Source organism: Phodopus roborovskii, unplaced genomic scaffold (assembly GCF_943737965.1).
Source record: "Phodopus roborovskii unplaced genomic scaffold, PHOROB, whole genome shotgun sequence".
Classification (NCBI taxonomy): Eukaryota; Metazoa; Chordata; class Mammalia; order Rodentia; family Cricetidae; genus Phodopus; species Phodopus roborovskii.
In genome coordinates, this window is record NW_026126571.1 from 14,787,873 (window position 1) to 14,811,639 (window position 23,767).

General features: G+C 34.8%; 1 protein-coding gene across 1 annotated transcript in view; it reads right to left on the reverse strand.

The window, feature by feature from the left end:
• The window catches only part of Grid2 (glutamate ionotropic receptor delta type subunit 2), a 1,241,117-nt gene that overhangs the window by 983,829 nt on the left and 233,521 nt on the right, over positions 1-23,767 (reverse strand). The window contains exon 2 of the mRNA XM_051202902.1: positions 21,240-21,395. Within this exon, the coding sequence (XP_051058859.1) occupies positions 21,240-21,395 (156 nt within the window). The remainder of the gene's footprint in view (positions 1-21,239; positions 21,396-23,767) is intronic.

The window sequence follows — 23,767 nt, forward strand, 5'->3', positions numbered from 1 at the left end:
TCAAAACTGGTTGCTTTCCTTTACTGGTTATTTGCATATGCTAGTGTTCTTTAAAATTATTTTTTATTATTTAGATTACAAAATAATTACATTTACACTTCCCTTTGCTTCCTTCAATTACTACCTTAAACCTCTTCTTGTATTTTTTCTTTTCCCTGAACTCTTCTAGCATTGATTTTTCATTTATATGAAATATATATAAATATATAAAATATATAAAATAATCCTTTATTGTTTTTTAAATGTTTCTTTTCTAAAATATCATTGTTATCCAAATTTATTCCAGCCATTGAATTTCCCTTCATTTTTTTTTTCATTGCCCAATGCATTTTAATCTCAAGTATTATATTTTATAGCTTCTTAAGATAGCTGTGCTTTATTTGGTGGCTTTTATGCTTCATTTTGTTTTTTGTTAATTCTTTGTTAGCCATTTCTCAACGTTACATACTTTTATTAATGAATTGTATTCATTTTCTTATTCAAACATCTGAGCTATACTTATATTATTTGCTTTTTAAATTGTATCTAATAGTATCTGCCCATGGTCCTTGCCATACTTGTGTATTTTATTTTTCTCACATATTAGATCCCTTTTTTATGTATGTGAAATTTGTCTAAATGCAATGTATATCCCTGTTGCCTATTGAGGTGAAAAGAGAAAAATCATATCACTGAAATTGTAGTTATGAATGTTATAAGCTACCATGTGGTTGCTGGAAACTAAATCTGGGTCCTCCGCAAATAGCAAGTAGGGTGTTGGTGACGTATTCCTTTAATCCCAGCACTTGGGAGGCATAAGCAGGCAGATCTCTGTGAGTTCAAGGCCAGCCTAGTTCTACAGAGCTAGTTTCAAGCCAGCTAGAGCTGTTACACAGAGAAACCCTATTTCAAAAATTAATAACTAATTAATTAACTAATATAAAAATAAATTGAATGGTACTCTCAAACCACTTAGCCAACTCCTCAGTATCACCTGTATATGTGCTAAATTATAGTCCTTATATGATGGCCTTGTGAAGAAGATTAAATCTAAGGCTATGTTACCATATTTCAGAAACAGTAAACATGTGCTCTTGCAAAATATTTGCTAACACTATTAGTTTAATCTTGATTTCTTATTTTCCCTCCATACTTTGTGAATAAAATGAATTGAGACTAGACATCTCCATGAGATAAGGCATCCTCTTTTTGCAACCACAAATTATCAAAAGGCTTTACACTCCCCATTTATTCATGGCTAAAATATTCCACTCCCCCATTAGACACTGTGTGGTTTTTCTCTTGAGGGATTGTGTGCAAAGAGAGTATTTGCTATTTACTATTGATCATATTTTTTTATAGCCAGAATACAGCTCCAGAGGTTATGGATTGTGGCTTCCCATAGAATGCTAAAACACAGTTGACAATACTGTATTGTATATTTCAAAATTTACCTTGTTATTTGCTACTGTTATTGAAACAACATATCTGGGTCCAGGTTGCAGATAGTTCTGGCTAACTATAATTCTCAGAACTAACAACCTGTTCTATTGTCACATGGCTTTCCCTTAGAACCCAATGGAAATATCTAATTTATTATTTCTTTAAACAGTCTGTCATCTGTTCATTCAAATATTATTTTAAAATTTTGGTATTTGAAATTTAGGCTATGTAGATGTCCATGATGCCAAAAATTATGTGTCTAGGCAGAAATTCACACAATAATATTCAAGGTATAGATGAAAGCAAATTCAGTAAAATTAAAGATAAGAACAATATAGTTTTAGGCATTTTGATCGTCAATTTGTTGTTTGATATCAATTTTATTGTTGTTTTGGATGATGCTGCAGCTCCTGCTACTGTTGTTTTGTTTTGTCTTTGTTTCTGTTTATGGGTACAGGATTTACTTTATAATCAAGAATGTCCTTGAACTCACTACACAGCCCAGATTAGACTTAAACCAATAGAAATCATTTGTCTCAGTCTCCCTAATTCTAGGATTGCAGCAGCGAGCAAAAATGCATGCCTGACTTTATCAACGTTCCAAAGCTTTTGAAATAAATATAAATCACATTGGGGAAAACAGTTTTTGGCTTTAAATAAATCAGAATAACACAAGTTCATATCTTGTTGGACATGTTGAAGCTTTAAAGATATGAATCCATCTACTTACAAGAGATACCTAAGGTAGGTGATGCTAATATTTCAGATTCACAGTTGAGAAATTTATAGGTGAAAACATTTAATTTATAGTATTAGAAAATAATGATGGATTTTACATCAAATCATTATTGCTATAAAGACTATAGCTTAAAGATATTGAGTTAGTAATGATCAGAATAAACCAAACATTTTGTTGGTTCTTACTTAGGAGCAGAGCATGACAACATTCACTCAAGAGGCCTTGCTTTTAAAAGAGAATAAGGAGTGGTATATTGAGTTGTTTAGAGGGAAGAAAGGGAAAGAAGAAAGGGTGTAATTATAACATCAACAAGAAGAGTGAAAAAAGTCCCTCATTGAGTCCTGGATATTCTTTCAATTAACTATTTCAGCAACTATTTCTCTCAGAGTTTATCTTTCTCATATATAAATCTAAACCTTAGTCATTTCTTACTATCTTCCAAGACTAAGATTATATTTTAGTATGGCTCTATTAGATAATTATTTCCTTGGTTTTATGACATTGGGAGTTACTCTTTTACTGAAATATTAATTAAAAATCTCTTAATTAAAGACAAATCAGTAAATGAAAAATAACCTCAGGAATCAAGGTGACTTTTTTCCTAAATATTTTCAGCACCATAATAGACAAAAATAAACTTTCTGCTATTCATGATATAGAGACTATCACAAAGATAAATAAATTAGTTTATAATGGCCTACTTCTAAAATTGATTAATTTGAAAAGCTGAAAGACAACACTGGTTATTGTTACAAAGTGAGCAAAGAAATCCTATTATGCTTGTATCAAACTCATTTCTTCAAAACACTACTTCATTTTGTAACCTTACATCATTTACTCATTCTCTACAATCATTCTTAGCTTTCAAAAACAATTCTACTCAATGTGGATTTCGGTATGTGTGGCCAATGTTTATCCCATATTATTCTATAATATTAGAGTGTAACAAAAACAAATTTTTAGTGTAACAAAAACAAATTAGGAGCATATAAAAGTGTCTCTCTTTATTCAAAACTCAAAAGTTGTTTGTGATGATTTGTATCAAATTTATTAAGAAAATGTAAATGAAATGTCACCACGGATGAATTTCTGGTAACTAATCAATATCTTAAAAGATACTGAGCAATGTGTGATGAGAAAGTTGCTCATGAGAAGATCAGGTAGGACTCAGCTTGCTGAGTCCAAAGAAAGTAAAGACTCCAGTGCCTCACAGCCATTGATCACACACATGACAGTGTATCTTTCCTACTCCTTTTGTGTATCAAAGTATGTAGTAATAACTACTGGTGTGACAAAATGAGGTATGGGAATGCTAAGGAATGAAATGCACAGAATGTTATAATAGGAACTCTTCAGTCTGAATTATTTCTATAACTATGGTTTTTGGAAATTAACTGCACATCTTTGTACCAAATTCCATGTACAAAACATGAATAGTTAATAACATTTCAGAGAACCACCAGGGATGAGTACACTAGTAGGTGTGATGACTGTAGCTTGAGATCAGCTCATAGCAAACCTTAACTGCCAGATATTGTGATGTATATGCCACTACTGCTACTGCTTAATTGAACTGGAAGTAGAAAAGAACCTAAGGAAAGGTGCATTGTTACTATCACCAGCTGTGATCATATGCAGCAGAGTAAATTCTAGGAAGCAGATGCTTTAAATGTGCAATGCACACACATGTTTGTTAAGGCTAGGAATTGTAGTTGACAATTGGGGTGTTAAGATCAAATTGAAAGCAACCAAGGTGCCAAGACACTTGATAAAGGCCAGGCAGTACTGTGAATACTAATTTGTTTGGGATTGATGAGGACTCTCTTGGAGAAACATGAAAGAATGAAACATTGTTCTGTTGGCAGTAAGAGGGAAGACATTCATCATTACATTGTGGTCATTTGTGTATGGTTTCATTTATTTTCAGTAGTTACTGTCAGAACATGATGACAGATTGTGTCTTATAGAGCTCTGGTTTATTTGACAAACCTATATTATTGGCTTTACATATATTTTCAATATTATGTATTTTAAAAACATAAATGCTTTATTTACAATCAAATCAAAATGTCCCACATTTCATTGTTATCCTCTGTTATGCATGGAAAGATTGAGACTTCAGTAGAGTTCACATCTAAAGACTTGGGGTGCACTAGCAATGAATGAAATATTATTTATCTAACCATTGTTACTAATCCAGTGGAGTAAAATTAATTTCAAGTTTGTGAAGAATCTAAGAAATTTCATGAAGCACCCACAATAGTAATGATCATAAAATGTATCTGAACAGAACATTTGTGAACAGCATGAATAAATTTTATTCATATTATATGGCTCTATTGTATAATGTTAAGGTGAAATCCTATGGATTTTGGATACTGTGTTGGAATTTTAGATCTAAAATGTAGAAATCAGAATTAAATGCAAGCAAACATTTAGCTACTCAATGTCGATGAAGCTTTGAGACTGGAAACTTGGTATTTGGAAGTCACCAAGTCAACATCAGTCTAAGTAGCAAAGTGAACATACAGCTCAGGGGGGAAAAAGATTATGATATAAAAATGGAGCTACATCTTTTGAAAATGCATTAAGGGAATAATTTAGCTCCGAAGTCAATGGAACTACTTTGCACGTTAACAAAAGAAATATGAATATGTGGGTGTAAAAAGTACCATAGACTTTACTATGACAACTCCTGAATAATCACAGCAGAGTTTAGAAAAAAAAAAGAAAGAAAGAAAGAAAACTTCATTACAGGAGCAAAGTCAATATCTTTCAGTCATATTCCTATATATATAAACACCTGTGACTGCACACTCCCCTGATAAAATAGCATTAGAAAATAATTGCAATCTGTGTACATGGGTATGCTTGCTATTCCCAAAAGTTTCCTATGCTAAAGACTTAGTACACAATGCAGGCACAACTCAGCAAGATATCGTTATTGCTTCATCATACAGGTCAAAGAATGATCAGAAAAAAGCAAAAATCTCTCTCATCTTTGCATCTATGTATCTTACGCGGCATGCTCATCATACTGAGAATAACTAAGATATATCCATATAAAATCTGATTATAGTTCAGAGTCCATTTAGCAGTTCTAATAAAATCAAGAAGATAATTCATTAAATCAAATAATGATTTTGCTGCTTTATATATAAACTAATATGATTACAACAAATACATTCAGGTAAGTCATTAGACAAGAAAACTTGTTTTCTTTTAATTTTTTTAAAAAATGGTTCAGATGCTTATTTATCACGTTTGTTGCTTATTTAAATATTAAAGTAAATTAATTATTCATCTTAAAACCTTTCTAATATGGCTGAATTTTATGGGAGCAACTAAAACCTTTTGAAGGTTGTAGTATCTACTGCAAGCTATTAGGGGTTGTCTGACAGATATGTGGATGCCCCAAAAATATCAACACCTACTCAATAAACACACACTCCAGTCCATCTCCTACCTGATCTTACAGATTACTGAAACTGTTTGGGCATTTTCATCCTGTTCCTTAGCTAAGGAGAGGCCACAATGAAAGCTTGCTTAAACACTGGGCAGATATTTGATGGGATGATTCTGTCATCATGCTTCTGGATAAAATTCCATATATTCATGGTACATCAGCTGCATATATGAGCATTGTAACACAGATATGGAACTTATCTACCTCTATTCCCTGGCTCTACACAAAGATCATTGTTGTGACTTGAATATTAAGTGACCTTGAAAAGTTCATATATTGAAGGAGTACTCCTCACCTTATACGGGTATTAAAAACAGAGGTAATAATTAGAAAGAAATGGGTTACTTAGAAAATACATCTATAGTTCACTGTTCACCATATCTCTTTTCTCCCTTTGCTACAACTATCTTTTCGTAAATAGTCTGGTTTTTATAGGAAAAACTGATAAAAAGTAAGAGAAAAAATGTTACTCTATAAAAATAAAATATAGTTCTGAATATTTTTGCAACAATTTATTTATTACCATTGTTAATCCAAGTTACTTGGAAGAAGGAAGCAAAGAAATAAAGAAAGCTTTTGAATTTATAACTAGGTAATTAACATTTACAAAGTTCATGTGTTTGACAAATGAATGTAAATAAAAATGTTCACGTTCCTTACAGAACTTTCCAGAAGACACTGTTCGCTTTTCATTCTAATAGCAAGCCAGCCCTTACTGATGTTGATAAGATTCCTATACACACCAAGATAAGTCAAACTCTGAAGGTATGTGTAACAGTCTCTGTCATCTCTAGCACAATTCAGTCTTCAACTGAATAATTCATGACAAGAGAACATACTTTCTCATTAGACTAGAAAAGTCCTCAAATAACTGAGAGAAAAGTTATCAGTTAAATACAGATGAAATAAAAAGGAAGAGTCACAATGCAAAGTAGGATAATTTGAGAAACGATTCATTTTTAATTGTTATAGGTTATGCAGAAATGCTTAAGATGTAACAGAAACTGAAGTGTTGTACAAGTAGTGCTAAATAGCAGTGGCCTTGAGTATGCAGAGGAAATAAATGTATGCAGTGTAAAGAGGAAATAATGATGATTCAGATTATAATTCTGAGAGGCAAGTATCTTCCTTGTTTGAAATATACAAAAAAATAAATTATCACCCTCTTTGTTCTGCTTCCTACAGAGCATTTTAATGATGTACAGTTAGCAAATATAAACTGGAGTCTATCTTCACGCACTTTTAGGAGGTTGTGACAGATCCATCTAAGCAACCTATAACTTAGTTTTCGCATCTAGAAAACTACTAAATAATAATTGTCTTAGTAGAGGAGCTAGGGAATCATCTTGAACTCATGGGAACTCAAGAGAACACCATTAGCACAGGCACTAAGATCAGTAATTAAGAAGGGGACCTCATGAAACTGAAAACTTTCTGTACTGCAAAGGACACCATCATCCAGACAGAGCATCAGCGTAGAGAATGAGAAGAGATTTTGATCAACTATGAATCTGACAGAGGGCTAATATCTAAAATATATACAACGAATTCAAAACAAAACAATGCAATACTTAAAAATCAGGAAAACAAATAATCCTATTAAACATGGAGTACATATCTAAACAAAGAATTCTCAAAAGAGGAAACTCAAATGGCTGAGAAACACTTAAAAATGTTCTACAACTTTAGTCATCAGGAAATGCACATCAAAACTAATAACAAATTTCATCTATATTATATTACCATCACAATCAATAATGTAAATGACAGTTCATGCTGAAGAGCAAGAGGAACATTCATTCAGTACTGGTAGTTGTGCAAACTTGTAAACCACTATGGTAGTCATCTTCTCAGGAAAACAGGAATCAATCAACCTGAAAATTCACATACATCGAGAGGCCATTTCTTTCTAACACAGAAAAACTTGCTCAAACATATTCATGTATTGGAAACATCCTTGTTGTTTCTCAAGAGTTGAATGGATGAAGAAAATATGGTATTTTTACACAATGGATTATTAGTCAGCTTTTAAACACAATGAAATTACAGGTAAAAAATGGTACAAGAAAAAAAAATCACCCTGAATGAGATAACCCAGACACAGGAATGCAAATGTGTCACAATTCATTTATATATGGATATTATCTGTTAAGTCAATGACAAAAGAAATACAGAGGTTACTATGGGGTAAAGGACTGGATGGACAGAGAGAACCTCCTGGGCAAGGGAAACAGAATAGTTAGTTATGGATGGGTGGGGATGGGGCTGGAATTAGAAGATAGAGTGGAGAACGAGGGGGAAGAGGGGAATAAGGCGTGGATAGGGAGAGAGACAAACAAAATCAAGGTCCATTTGAGCAGCAGTATGGAAACATAATACAGTAAAAGATTCCTAAAATATGTACACACATGAATGTGATCTAAATGAAATTGTCAAGTAACAGGGAAGACAGAAACCCAATTGGACATCTCTTGCCATCAAATGAAGCTTCCAGAACCAGTTCTGAGTTACATCTAATTGAGATATTGGCCTAAGGGCCCCAGGGTACCACCAAAAAATGTATGCTGTTTCCAAGACAGTAGTCTATGCTCCATAAATTGACATCAAGTCCCCACCACTGAAGATAACACATACACTACTCATACAACAAAAGTCATGTTGGTGCCTAGATAGAGCCTTTACCAGTATGTCCTGATTTCTATGGTACAGGACTGTATGTATATATATATCACTAAAGGATAAAAATAAATGCCATGCATGTCATAAATCCTTTGATCTAAAAGTGGTAGCATGTTTGCCAGATAGGCTAGTATAATAATGGTACAAAATTTGTAGGAATAATCACTCAATATCTGGTTTGACTTAAAGCCCACACCGTGAGATGGAAACCATGCAGATACTTCTTTGCTGACAAAATAGCCCAGGGATCTAGGGTAAAGGCAAACACTACATATTTTTTTTTATGAGGGGGCTGAAATAGCAATAAAATAAACACTAATGACATTCTGGTATTCTCATAGACTGGTGACTTGTTCATCCACCATCACTAAAGCTTCCTCCTGCAGCAGAAAGAAATTATTCCAGATACCCACAGCCAGCCTTTATGCAGAGAGTGTGAGACTTTGGGACAATCAGCCCTAAATGGAATAACTCCATCATATTCCTTCTCACATGGATAAAGGAACCCTACAGAAAAAGAGGAGGAGATGGAGGGACTCAAGAAAACAAATTAAAAAAGAAAGAAAGAAATAACAAGTACAATTAAAAATAAAGACCCTTCTTATATCATATGGGTTATCACCAAGCACAGACAAATATTGTTTCACATCATTTGGTTTTTCCCTCTTAAATTCAGAAAACAGGACATAAAAAGTTAAAAGATGAGATTCCTTTCCTGGGTATCCATATTGCTAATTATTAAAATATTAATATATTGCTGTAAACTGATCTGCACCAAAAATATAAGAAAACTGAAAAAAATTTATTCTCATACTTTCTCTGTTTACACATCATTTTCCTAGGAAGAGAAATATTTACATAAAAAGAACAAATATTTTCAACACCATGCTCAAAATTAAAATTGTAGATTTGAATCCAAATGGGTCCAATAGCAAAGACCCTTTTCCCCAGAGACGGGGCTGTCTGGCTGTTCTTGTTAACCAGTCAGCTTACAAAAGGAGCCTGTAACACTGAAGATGACTTTGTGAGAGATTCATAAGCAATAGTTACCCATTAAATGAGGGAATGATAAATTATATCATTATAAATAGACAGAATAAGACCACGGGACTTCAAAAGATAATCTAGTTCTTTAAATACAGAAGATTACAGCATGAATAATTTCCCATATGCAAGAAACTGAAATGCTACCCACTCCCTTTTCATGAAGGCTTCTAAGCAACACAAACTTGTCGTAAGTGGTATTTTTAAATTTTCCATCGTCAACCTAACCAAGAAATCACCTTTGCTTAAACCACACACACACACACACACACACAAGCACACACACACACCCTATCTGTTTCACAGAACATTTTGTTTTGTTATAACACCCATTTTTAAATTAATTTTTATTCAAATTAAAAGCAATCTTATTTTACATACCAATTCCTGTTCCCTCTCCTTCCTGCCCTCCCATTACCCCCATCAACCACCCTTTCCACCCCCATCCACTCCTCAGGGAGGGTGCAAAATATTAACTGTTCTTTTTGTCTATTTCTTCTATGTGGGTATATAGGTGCTTAGATTAAATGTGCTTAATTCATGTCTATAAACTTATATTTTGTGTAACAGTTGCTTTAAAAAGTAGATTACAACTAAAGGAACAATGAAACATTAAATTTTTTTTAGTAATTTCTTATTTTCCACCAGTTGTTCCCCTTAATCTTTAAGTCACTTTTACAAGAAATGTGAAGTAAATTAGAGATTCAGCCACTCTATGTGTACATAGAGTCTTTGATGAATTTTGAGTGAGCTACATGGTACAGGCTTTACAGGAATTGTCCTTTTTCATTTTGATAGGCACCACAAATAGAGTTTCACATCCTGTCTAGAAAAGTTTAAACCGATAATGTAAATGTCTACTAAGAGAAGTACTTCATGGTCACAATTTTCCATGTACTTTGAAAACACAAGCACATGTGTACACACATAAATGTAGAGAAGAATCTAGGAAGTTCATATTTTTTGAGTCTTAAAAAAGGCTCCATGCATAAGAACACAGTGTAGGATAAGTGAGAACTCCCTTAAACTGGGTAAACACACAAAATTGAAAACTGAAGAAAACGATGATGCTAATAATAATCTCAACTAGACTTCTTGAACAAATAATTAGAGTAGACCTGAGTATGATCTGGTAGAAAGGGCCAGTGTGTCCATTTTTGGTCTGGGATCTGAAGGAAAGCAATTGCTCTCAACCCTTAGCAATGGAGCTCAATCCCCTCACCCAAGCCTGCCAGGTCTTCCTTGGTTTTATAATGTAAATGAGCACAGAGGTGCAAAGATCACCTCAAACTGTTCTATAATATGTATTCACCAGGGATTGTGATAGTTTGCAAATGAAGTGTTACCCCAAAACTACCTGTGTTGAAGGCTCAGGCTCCAGTTCAGTAATTTTCAGAGATGTGGTATTCCAAAGGTCACTGGTCATGTGGATTTATGAGTCACTATTTTATTAATCCATGATGGATTTATAATGTCACAGTGGTAGTATGAAGTGCGAAACACCTTAGGAGCTGAGGCCTGATACGAGAAAGTAGGCTGCTGTGCCATAGAGGGGTCTATGTTGATGCTACCTGTCAACAGTTTTTATCTCAATGTGTTTTATTCTGCTGTTTCTATTTTGATTTCAGTGTTCCTCGGGTACATAAACATTCAAGTTGAATGAATGTAAGCAAGGTAAAGCTTCTACATCCTGAGCCAAAATAAATTTTTCCTATTTCAGTTGTCTTATTCAGGTCCCTTGTCACAGTAATAACATTCTGACTAATTCAAGTATTATATAAAAATGAAAAGTACAGGATCATTTTTTGAATTAAAATTAAACTTTGAAATCTCTGTATCTGGATTAGATTTTATTTCCACAACAGTCACATTGATATGAAGTTGCGCTCCCCCCACTACACACATACACACACCTACTATGAAAACAGACACCCATTTTCTACTTTGGAATAAATTCCTCATGTGTAGTAACTATTTTAAGATTTTACCTTTGAAAGTAATTACAAGACTACTCAGTTCCCTCCTGTTCTCATCCTCCCTTTCCTCTCCCACCTCCTGCCCACAGTTTACCCAGTAAATCGCATCTAATTTCCCTTCCCAGGATGATCTATGCATCTCTTTTATGGTCCTCCTTGCTACCTAGCTTCTCTGGAGCTGTGGAATGAAGTCTCATTATCCTTTGCTTTACAAATAATATTCACTTATGAATGAGTACATACTTGTGTTTGTCTTTCTGAATCTGAGTTTCCTCACTCAGGATGTTTTTTTCAATGCGTGGGAGAGTGGTTGGACCCATCCCCAACTAATTGTGTCATAATTTGTTGACTTCTCACAGGAGCCCTTACTTTGAGGATAATTGCTCTAGGGGTGGGCTATATAAGGTATGGGGGAGTGGGAGGAGTCAAGGGGAGGTGGGAAGGTGGAGAACTATGGATAGAAAGTAAAATGAAATATAAAAGAATAAATATTTTTTTTTTAAAAAAGGAAAGTAAGCATATCTAGCCAATCTTCCTTTCTACAACCCAATCTTCCCCTAATATGTCTTGAAATGAGATACAAATTCCTCAGAAAATAACATAATATCATGTTATTTAAAAAGATTAGTACTAATAATTGAAAGGAACAAGTGACGAAGTCTAAGAGTTAATATTATGCTATGAAAAGTCAGAATGAAAATGTGCGTAGTCTGAGAAGATAACCTTTTAAACAATCATGTCAGAAACAAGCTCAAATACCAGGAATGAGACATCTCTGCAAGCATAAAGCTTTCCTTGAATCCATTCTCTGTTTGACCTTCATGTACTTCATTCTTCTACACTCTGCCTCTCTACAACTGAATCCCACTTAGCTATGACTCAGTGCCTTATTTACTTCACTGATTGTATTAAGCCCACACAAATCATCAGAAAGCTTTAATTTGGTCTCCATGGGCTTTCTGTGCTTCCCAGAAATGGAAACAAGGTATTTTAAATCTACCAGACCATAAGTACACATGTTGCAACATCACTATTATTTATCAAATAAATGATGCTACAAATATAATTTCATCTTCCTGTGCTAACTAGGAGAACTAGCCCTGAAACTGGGGGTGGAGGGGGGAGCAAAATCATCTCCAGTGATTTCTGTACAAGCACAGCCACAAGAATCCAGCTGCAGTGTTCCACCTGAAAAGTACTGTGGTGAGTGAGTGGATTCAAGCCATCTGCAGGGCAAATGCAAGCAGTAGACAATGATTAAGATAGGAGTGGTCATCAAAATAGCTTACTGTTATGTTGACAACCAAAGAGGAATTTAGCATTTCAAATTGTGATCAGTGTTATTAATATCAAATGTTATACAGATCCTATTTACTTTCTTAATTTGAGAGCATGATATAATCTGGTAAATCATTAAGTACTTCACTGTTATTAAGATATATTCATAAGAGTAAAAGAACATTTCTGCCATAATTACCACCTCACATTATTACACAATAAGCACAATAATATCATTGAGTGTATTTTTCCCAATTTTATATATGAAATTACTGACACTCAGAGTCATTTAGTATATTAAGAGCCCATGAAACTTTATTGAGAATGTCTAAAACATACAGACAGGCATCTAATCTTATGGCCTGTGAGCTTAATGTCTATGTTTTCCAAGCAAAGTAAGGAGAATAACATCCAATTTGAATCTTACACGACAAACGTAGACCATATGAGTGCTTATGACATAATACAGAGGAGCAAGTGTTTAAAGAAGGCCATCTGCAGTTATAAAAGGCCTACACAATGAGAGTAAAGGAGAAAAGTTCACCAATTAGCCGGGGGATCCAACATAAGATCATAGGAAGCCAGGTGGTGGTGGCACACACCTTTTAAAGCCCAGCACTCAGGAGGCAGAGACAGGTGTATCTCTGTGGGTTTGAGACCAACTTAGTTCAAGGACTCCTCCAACACCACAGAGAAACTCTGTCTTGAAAAACCAACCAACCAAACAAACAAACAAAAAATCATAGGAAGATGAAACTAGGTAGCCAAAACCAGGAAAGCTAGTCAGAAGCACAGAAGCACATTGTTGCACAGAGCAATCATTACAAGGGTAGAACCACGGTGGTGCCCAGAAGGTACCACCCATTCATTCCTGCTTTCACCTATAATATGTAATTTCCTATGGCACACTGGCATTTTATATGTTCCTTAGAAAGGAATGTTCCAAGTGAATGCTTCTGTGAGAATAATAGACGCTGCATAAGTATAAAACCTATACAGGGTGTTGGTGACACAGACTGATTTATCACTTGGTAAGAATACACCTAATAGTTACAGATAAGAAAAGCAGCTGAGAACCAGGTTGTTCTTTCTTCTTAAATTAAGGTACTCAGGTTCTATCAACTTGGATATCATTATTACCAATTATAACGTGAAATAGAAATCATCTTTAGTTTCTCAGCATGACTTAAACTATACTTATGACCCACAATGGACTATAGTCACACACCAAGTGCAGTTAAAAGTGGCTTTTAATTTAGAAAACCTATACTCACCATACTCAGCATTACTTTAAAGCATGGATAGGATTATTTTACCACCTCAATTAAGAACTGAATTGTGTCTGTGCATTGGTGGCACACATCTTTGATCACAGCGCTCGGGAGACAGAGACAGGCAGATCTCTGTGAGTGTGATGCCAGACTGGTCTACAGAGCAAGCTCCAGGACAGGCTCCAACACAATGCAGAGAAACCGTATCTTTGAAAAAAAATCTATAACCTATGTAATTTGTAACTGTTAGGAGAAAACTGGCAGGAAAAAGAACACTCCAGGAAGAAAGGAAGTACACATCTCTGTTTATGCTAACCCAGCTTTGAAGAAATCTGCTAAAAGATGCTGCTTCAACACACAAGATTCAGATGGCTCATAATGCAAAGCATGTCTTTTATAAGGACACTAAACAGTGCTCACATTTTTTTGCTATTTATGGAAAAGGCTTCAAAGAATGTGTCTTCAAAAACTATGATTTAGGAATCTGTGAAATATACATTTTAATCTGTTTAAATCATTGGAGACCTGATACTCAAAGAGTATTGGATGACTGCATGGGGACCTTGCAGTTCAGGCATGGTATTGAGAATCATGTGCCATCTCTATTAGTAGAATATTCTTCAAATTATTGAATCTCATCTCCAAGATGCACTACAGTGTGTTTGGGTTGACATTTTGTGGCTATTGAAGTTGTTTCTAGTTTTTCATTATTTAAAATAATGTTGCTATGAAAAACAATCAGTCAGGTGGAGGTGGCACACACCTTTAATCCAAGCAGTATAGGGAGACAGAGGTAGATGGATCTCTGTAAGTTCAAGGCCAGTCTGGTCTGCAAAGCTACACAGAGAAACCCTCTCAATCCCCCCCAAAACCCACAAATAATACTATTAGTATTTATGATACTATATTGTTAAAAATAAAAGTCATATTCTTCCTTAAGGAAAACTACTTTTCTGAATAGCAAATCAAGGATATATCATTCTTTTCCTTTTATTCTTAAGTTATTGTTCAAGTTATTTACCCGAGAAGATTTCTTTCTATATTTTAAAAGTGTACAGGTTTGTTTATGTAAGCTTTAAGAACCCTGAATTACACATTATCTCCTTAATGTCTTTTAATATATATCACTGAAGAAAGTCTAATCTTAGAGTGGTACATTGTACAGAATTGGAAAGAACTTACTTGAATATTTTGAACCCTGTAACAACCTCTTCTATGGGAGTGAGCATGAAATACTTAGAAAGCTGATGTGGTTAATGCTTCTGGAAGCTACAGAACAGGTTACCCTTTACTGCTTCCTTAACAAAGCATATTGATATCACTTGTTAGGAATACATGAATTCCTGACTCTGTGGACCAGTTTTTGCAATGTGACTGTTAGGAAGAAAAAGTAGTGACTGAATTGTAGACCATTTCTGTATATCTTCTACTAAATAGCCAAGTATAGGGGGAAGGAAATAGGAAATCTAGTTGCTAAAAGGTCTCACTTCCTTTTGACCCCACTTCATACATGTAGATTAGTGAGACTTTTACATCACTCTGGAGCTGAAAACTGAGACTTTAAGTACAACTAACTGCCATGCAGTTAGGAAAGATGAACACATAATTGAGCAGATGGACACAGAGTAGCATTAGCACAAGACCTTCAAGTTTTTGTTCTGATACCCAGGACTCTCAGATTGCAAAGTCAAAGCTCGGCCAAGGTCATGATTCACAAGGCTTCTTCCCACTGTTACAAAAAGCAATGAAGAGTTGGTGGAAAGAAGATGACAGACTTTAGCCAGGTAAGCTAAGCTCTGAGGCTGGCCACAGAGCTCTAGGCATGACAATTTCAAGAGATTCTAGACATGACAATATGAGCTCTGAGTCACCAATACAGCTCTATGTCACCTCTAACTTATCCTGCAATTAATCGGAAAGGTATGCATTGGTTCACTAAACTAGAATTCTTTGCTGTTGGTTCTGTATGTTGTATATACTTATATCTCCCCGCCAAAATGGTATAATTCTGCTATAATTTTAAAACACTCAGGCTGATGTCATTATCTAGAAAGAAATCATCTTTGGTTTACAGGTTTTCTTCATATGTTTATTATAATGACTTCAATTTGGAAGATTCGTGAGGCCAATCCAATCAGGAATTAGCAAAGTTCCCTGAACTTTTCAATGAAGACATTTTACATCTTGAATTCATCCTTTTCAGACATTGATTTATATATAGCAGCAATAAATGTTTCCATGAACTTGGTATTATCTATAATAATGATATAGTGCTTTGTAATAGTTCAGAAAGAAATATGTCTATAGTAATTTTACATTTTCTTGAATGATTTTTGATTAATACAGTATGGTTCTGCCATTATACTCCTTATACAATTCAGGGTTTTGGTAGCTTGAGGACAAGAGTAATTATGTAAAAATTCTTTAGGTGAATTTTGCTATTAAATATCAATGCTCAGTGATCAACCTTTCCAAAAATGTTACACAAAAGACCCATCCAGGTCAGGTTTTTGTATGCAGTATCTAGTGAGATACTCTTATTAGTTAGTACATTCTTCATACCTGTATTTTCTTACAAACTCTCACATATCTTGGGGAGTTCTGTGAAGAATTAATATGATTAACTGCTACTTCTTTTAGTACAGTTGCCTGTCTTTCGTGTGAGGCATTTCTATGTTGTTAAGGTTTTATCTAGAAGATCTCCCACAGATCATGTTTAAATTCTTCCTGACTTCATATCCTAGTCATGGGACCTTTCAGATGATGAGACCTTTCTGAAGGAAGAAGGCACTTTCTGTGGGACTTGGCAGATCAGCAACCTGGTCATGGGGTCCAGTAATGTCCTAATAGCATGTAAGCACTAGCTCTTCCTACGTGGAGAAAAGCTCTTCCTGAAGCCTTGTCCTCCACAACATGTAGGCTGAAATATGTCTAAGACCATTAAAATTCATCTTTCATCAATTAAGTTGGATTGGTCAGGTCTTTTGTCCACAGGGAAACAAAATTACTAATACATCTGTGATTTGATACATAAAAGAAACATCCTAAGTGAAACAGGAAACAAAGCCACTCCTTTTGTTCAAGTCTAACAACACATCATTCCTTGAAAGTGGAGGTGGTGACATGCTCTTTGTGCTGTGCTGACTCTGTTGATGAGGTGGCAGGGTTTATTTAAAAATCAATCACAGAAAAATCTAGAAATAAAAGGCCTACTGAAGGGATAAATTAAACACCATAAATATGTTAAAGAGTCCTAAAAACTACAGGATCAAATTACCTATAAAGCGTACCATGCATGTTCCCAGTTTTTTTCCCTTTAAACACAGGAAATCCAAGGGTAAACGAATAATATTGATTTATACAGCACAAGTGTGTTCATCATCCTGACTGGAATTTTGCCACTGTCTAATGCAATAAGAATAAATAATTCACATGAAATACATACTCGAACATATGAACATATGAATTCCCCACTTTTCCATTATCTACATTATTTCTGAAATCACACAAACTTTGATATTTCATGATGTGTATACATATATGTACACAAGTATGTATGTGTGTGCACAGTTGATTTAATGCAGTAACCAAAACTTAACATTACTTGTCTAAGTTCTTGTTTGGTTTTTCACTGCTGATAGCTGCACATACTATAGAAGAATTATAATAATTGCTTCACCTCTCTGACTTTTACTAGCTTCAACTCCACCTTCAACATTTCCAAAATGACTCATATTTCCATTTTCACATATAGCAACTGGCTTTTTGAAATGTATTATGTGATTATTTTCTCTCATATGCCATCTGGAAAGGGGGAAATCCTTTCCCCAAGTTATCAAAATGTTTTTTTTTAAGAAATAAAAAATAAAAACACAAGGAAAGATCCTCTGTTAAGCTATGAAAATATTTTTTCTATGATTACTATTGAACAATTTATTACACAAGCATAATATTGGTTTATGTAAAGACAAAATAATTTACGGAAAGAAAATTCTAGATTACTTTTATAAAAACAGAATCTTGTCTCTATTGTTCACATAGGTGAATGAACTGAGATTATAGTTATAATATAAGAAATATATAAAAACAGTCATTAATCATCAAAGCATATAATGTTAATACTGTTTTATAACAGGATATGGATTTGTAGAAACTTACTTCACAATAATTTATTACCCTCCAGATCCTATAGCAAAAGCATAGAATGACATCAATCATCAGCATTACCTCCAATTCAATCAGCAGTTCACAAGTTCCTGCACTATTAAGTGATGACAATAGAAATATCACATTTTAAAAATTGGCTCCTCACAGTATCTTTTGGTTAGTATGAAAATTGAACTCTTGGTCCTATGCCTGGTAGACAAGCACTTTAACATTCCCGGCCCCAACCTCTGCTCTTAGTATGATTAGTTTAATGTAATTTTTAAATGAATTAAGCATATGGTATTGCAAGTGATTTGTCCTTTGAGTGAAAAAAAATCTGTCTGTTAGATTGCTCTTATCTTTCATTATTTACCAAATTTCCCTTTTCTTGATGCTGTATATTTTAAGTATCATACTTTGACACTAACATGAATGCACATAATATCAAAGCATTAAATTTAGTGTAAGCTGTAAAAGATCATTAGAGTAATGATCATTAGAGTAGTGTAAATAATAATAAAGGTAATTGAAAATTATTCATAAAAATAACATAATATTAAATTCACTTTAATAGATTTTAAAAGCATAGTTATGAACAGGTGATTATAAAAAGTAGCCATCTTTGATGGCACAAAGTTTTTCTTCTATATTTCTTTATAGTATTTAAGATCATTCTTGTAAATAGTGTCTTCTTCTCATTGAGCCTGGATATTTTCTGCGGGATGCCTTTGAACCAATGTCTAATGGTATCACTTGAAATAATTATTTAACTTGGAAAATAAATTCAAATCCTCTCAGATAATTTTGACCCACACCTTTAATCCCAGAACTTGGGAGGCAGAAGCAGGAGGATCTCTGTAAGTTTGAGATATCCTGTTTCCGAAAACAAAAACAAAAACAAAAACAAATAAACAAAAAAACAAGAAAACAACAAGAACAACAACAAAGCATATTAAAACAAAACACCCCAAATCCTTCTACATGTAATCTAGTGACAGGGAGCTTCCCAAAACTGTAACTTACTTGTTTCAGGCTTACCACCCAGCACAGACCATCCACATAACTGGTCCAGAACATCTTATTAGTATCCAGGCAAACTGTCAAGCTCCTTTAGCGTGCCTGTCAGATATCTAGTGGACTCCATCTGGACAATTTATTTTCTCTCCCAATTTTCTTTCAGTGCCACAACTTTCTTTCAAGTCACCACAGTTCTGTTCAGAGATATTTTTGTTTCTATAACTTACCTACCAGCAGGATAGATGCACAAAGCAGTCTAAATTAATATCACTGTAGTATTAAAAAAAATCACTGTTTTTAATGTACTCTTTAAAAACATGATGTGAGGCAATATATTCACGTATTATAATTTCCTCCAATGTACACTTTTCAATCAAGGTAGATATTTAAAAGCCATTAGTATCTAATTACATTTTGAGGTTTATTTGAATAGAAGTTAAAATTGACACATGTAGACTTGGAAGATAAGTCGATCAGATCTTTTTGTTTTCTGCTCCCATCACAGTCATGAAAGCACTAAGACAAAAGAAGTCTTGAAGCATTCATTGAGAACATGATTGCTAATGAACACACATTCTGTAAGCTATTGAGTATCTTCAAATTCTACATTATTTTTCAAATTTCTTTATGAATTCTAATATTAGACATTTTAAATGCTTACATAAAATTTGTCAACATATACATTATTTGAACTCTTAATGTTTTAATGTGAAACATTTGGGTGCATTTTTTATTTGGCCTCACATTCAGTTATAGAAAGTCAATATCTATCTTATAATCATTCAACATGCTTTTCAGTTTTCTGACAGGAATTTAATTCTGTTTAATTCATGAAAAAGTTTTGTCTATACTACCCAATCAAAAATAAACAACATTTTTCAGACCACAAGTCTATGAGTGGAAGTAAATGAATGCATCACAGTCCTTCCAAGACAATCTCTGCATTGGAAAGTTATAATAGTAGGTGAAAGTGATGATGTTCCAGACACTTGAGCTTATTTTCTCATCTACTCAATGTGAATATTTTGACATTGTTTCCAGCCAAAATAATATACTGTTTAAAATGTGATGTATGTTGTTTCTTCTTCCAAATCTGATTTAAATATTATACAAAGCCAAGCCATTTGACTAGATTATTCTGCTCTTCATTATCCTAAAATTATAGTCACACTAATATATAAAACAGACTAATGTTTTAGTCTGGGTAACGATATGAAGACACTTTCAATTAGTAACTTACAAAGAATGGAAACTTATTGCTCACAGGTCTGATTGTTGGAAACACAAGTTTGTGGAGCCAGCACACTTAGCCTATTGAGTGCTAATTAATTCTTCAATCTATACAAAGCATCTCCTTGTTGAGTTCTCTGAGGCAACCTTATTTTCAAGAGCAATAACACTATATGGAAAAGTGTATTCCTGTGTCTTTAACATCTTCCAAATCTCCCACATCTTAATGTCATTGCAGCAGTAATCACATATCACAAATATCACAAGACAATGATCTATATACTTAGCAACCATAAAGAAAAAAATCCACAACAATGAGTGCTTTACACAAGAGAAGCATTAATACTTAATTAGATTATCAGACTCAAACAGAGAATTCCACTAACCCGAGAAATAGCAAAGCAGTTTACTTTTGTCAATGAGAATTTTAATTCACTCTCGTGAAAATCAGGAATGGAAAATAGTCATTTAATTTCTGGAAACGTATAGAAGATAAAACAATACAGCCAGAGAAGAACTTCAGGAACACAGCATAACACTGCTGGTTAGTGGATTGTGTCTCTAGGTTTTCTTTTCCGCAATGTGTTTGCCATGTGTATACCTGAAATGTCATTGCACGTTGTAACAACACACATGTTCGCAAAAATTCTGATAGTCAGTCATATTTTACAGGAATGTTCCATTGTATTTGAAGTTATTACAATGCAATAAATCTCTTGACTGAAAATATATACACTTTCAAATTATACTTCACATAATAATTTTTCATATAATATGCCTCTAAAAAGCTCAATATGACATAAAACTTACATCGCAGGAATTCTCAGAGAAAAGTAGTATCTAATTAGCCAAAACTAACACAGACTAGTCCCTACATTGAATTTCTGTTTACTAGTCCATTTTCATTTCCATTCTACCAAACAATAAAATAATATCATCAAAATGAATAATAGATCACTAATGGGCCTTACCTTCTTGTACAGCTTGAAAAGGATTGTTGCCGTCAACAAATGTCACTGAAAATGTGATTTTCTCAGTCTGTAAGATTTCCTCATTCTGATTGAGGTCACCAACTGCTGTGCGGAATACCTCATCATCCTTTTTAGCAGATTCATCAAAAATTGCTCCTAGAAAGAAATTAATGTTTCTATTAAACAATAACATAAACACTGTCACAATGTATGGCAATATGCCTAAGACATATTTGCTTGAAAACAGTACACTTTCACTTAAAGACTTTACTGTATTTATTGCTGGAGCACACTGCCCTGGATACAGGGCACTCACTATGTATGCATTTATCTTCATTTCTTTCAAGTGTAGATGAATAATGGTACTTCAAAGTGTTTTTTCGGGGAGAGCATCCTGGAAACAAGTTTATGTGCTTGTTGCTGTTTTAGGGATTGTAGGTCAGAAGATAATACACTGAAGTGTTCTGAGAAACTTGGCAATCACAGACTAAAGAATTTCTCTGTGTGTAGACAGAAATTCAGATTCTCTTATGAACTTAATTGTTTCTGCTTTTTGTGTGTGTTTATTTTTCTCTACAATTTTGAGTAAGGTTTATATAGCCCTTCTGAATTGATGAATAGATAAAAAGAAACTTTTCCTTGAAAGATTAACTATGACATTTCCCATCCCACCCACTGGGAATGGCAGTGTGTTCCACAATTCACTCTCAACAGCTGTTTGTCATTGTGATAGTTACACACAGGTGTTTCTACTGCATACAGTTTGAGTTCAAATCCCATTCTGCCACTGGTGCCTTGAACTCCTCTTAGGAAATCATTCACATAATGAATCACTAGCCCATAGTCAGAACTAGCCCATAGTCAAGCAACTCTACCTACGAGCAACATAAGTACTAAGGTCAATGTGTAAATGAGTTGTGAAGAAATTACTTACATCCTTGGTGTGCTAGTATTTTCTTAATTTTCTAATTCATAGTATGGATGAATCTAGAGGGCATTATACTCAGGAAATAAGTCAAGCACACAAAACAAAGTGCTACATGACCTCACTTCTACATAGGAACTAAGAAAGATCAAACAAAGAACCAGGGAGTGCTGAGTTGTCTCTTAGGAATGGGATTGAAGGAAGCAGGACATGGGGGTGAAGGATGCAAACCTCCAGCAGCTGCAGACTTCACCTAGGCACTGGGCAAAGGAGAAGCAGAAAGTGCAGCTGAATGGTGGAAACTGCCCATCACTTACAGGTCTTACAACCACTGTGAGTAGAGGAATCAGAGGTGAAAGGTACAAATTCCCAGTGACTTGCAGACTTTGTACTGGCATTGGAAGAGGGTAAGCAGGAAATAAAGGTGAAAGCACATGCTGAAAAGATGAGCTAGCACACACTGGAAATGGGCTTTTCTTCTTCTTCTTCCTCTTCTTCCTCTTCTTCTTCCTCCTTCTTCTTGGCACTATTTATTTATTTATTTATTTATTTATTTATTACATATAATTCCCAGTTCCCTCTCCCTCCCTTCCTTCTTCCCTCCATCCCTCCCTCTTTCCCTCTCCCCCCCCCTTGCATGCACCTCAACCACCCTCCTCTCCCATCCCCCCCCACCACAATTCCACATGTAGGGCAATGCCATCCAGGAGGATCACGTAAATCTGTCAAGTCATTTGAAGTTGGGACTAGGACTTTTCTCCTGTCTCTAGGTTAAAGGAGTAACCCTCCATGGGGGGATGTGCCCGCAAGAGCAAGGTCCTTTTGTGTACCAGGAATACATCTTGGTTCCACTGTATGAGGTCCCTTAGACTGCTCAGGCCTTCTAGCTGAGATCCATGTTCACGGGGTCTAACTCATTCCCACCCTGGATTTCCCACTATCAGTCTGGGAGGGCCCATTAGCTCTGCCTATTCAGGTCAGCTGTCTCTATGTGTTTCTGCAGTGTGGTCTTGTCCCTCTCTGCATCTGGATTCTAATTTACTTGTGAGTGTTTGTTTCTGTTTCCAACTATACTAGATGAGGGATCCATGATGGTGGATAAGTTAATCATTGATCTCATTATCAGGGAAGGGCATTTATGGTAGCCTTTCAAATGTTGCTCAAATTTTTAGTTGGAGTCAGTCTTGTAGATCTCTGGACATTTCTTTAGGTTCAGTTTTCTCTTCAATCCTATAATTTCTCCCTCTTTTATGTTCTATCTATCTATCCCCCTGTCCTTCTCTCTCTCCCTCTCTCTCTTTTCTGTTTTCTATTCCTCCCCTGATTCAATCTTCCTAGTCCTATGTGCTTTCCTCTCCTCCCATTCTCTTTCTCTTAATTCCCTCTCCACTCACTGCCTCCCCCACTCCTATAATTCACACTGCCAGAGGAACTAGGATACAAGGTGGATTCTAAGAGATTCATATAAGGTCCCTCACAGAAGGGGGAAGGGACAAGTTCTCCAGAGCACATGGGAGTGGAGGACATGTGCTTTAAGGGCAGGATTAGGGTACATTCTCATAGACAGACAAGAGTGACTGGAAGTAGATAAAGATAAAAAATG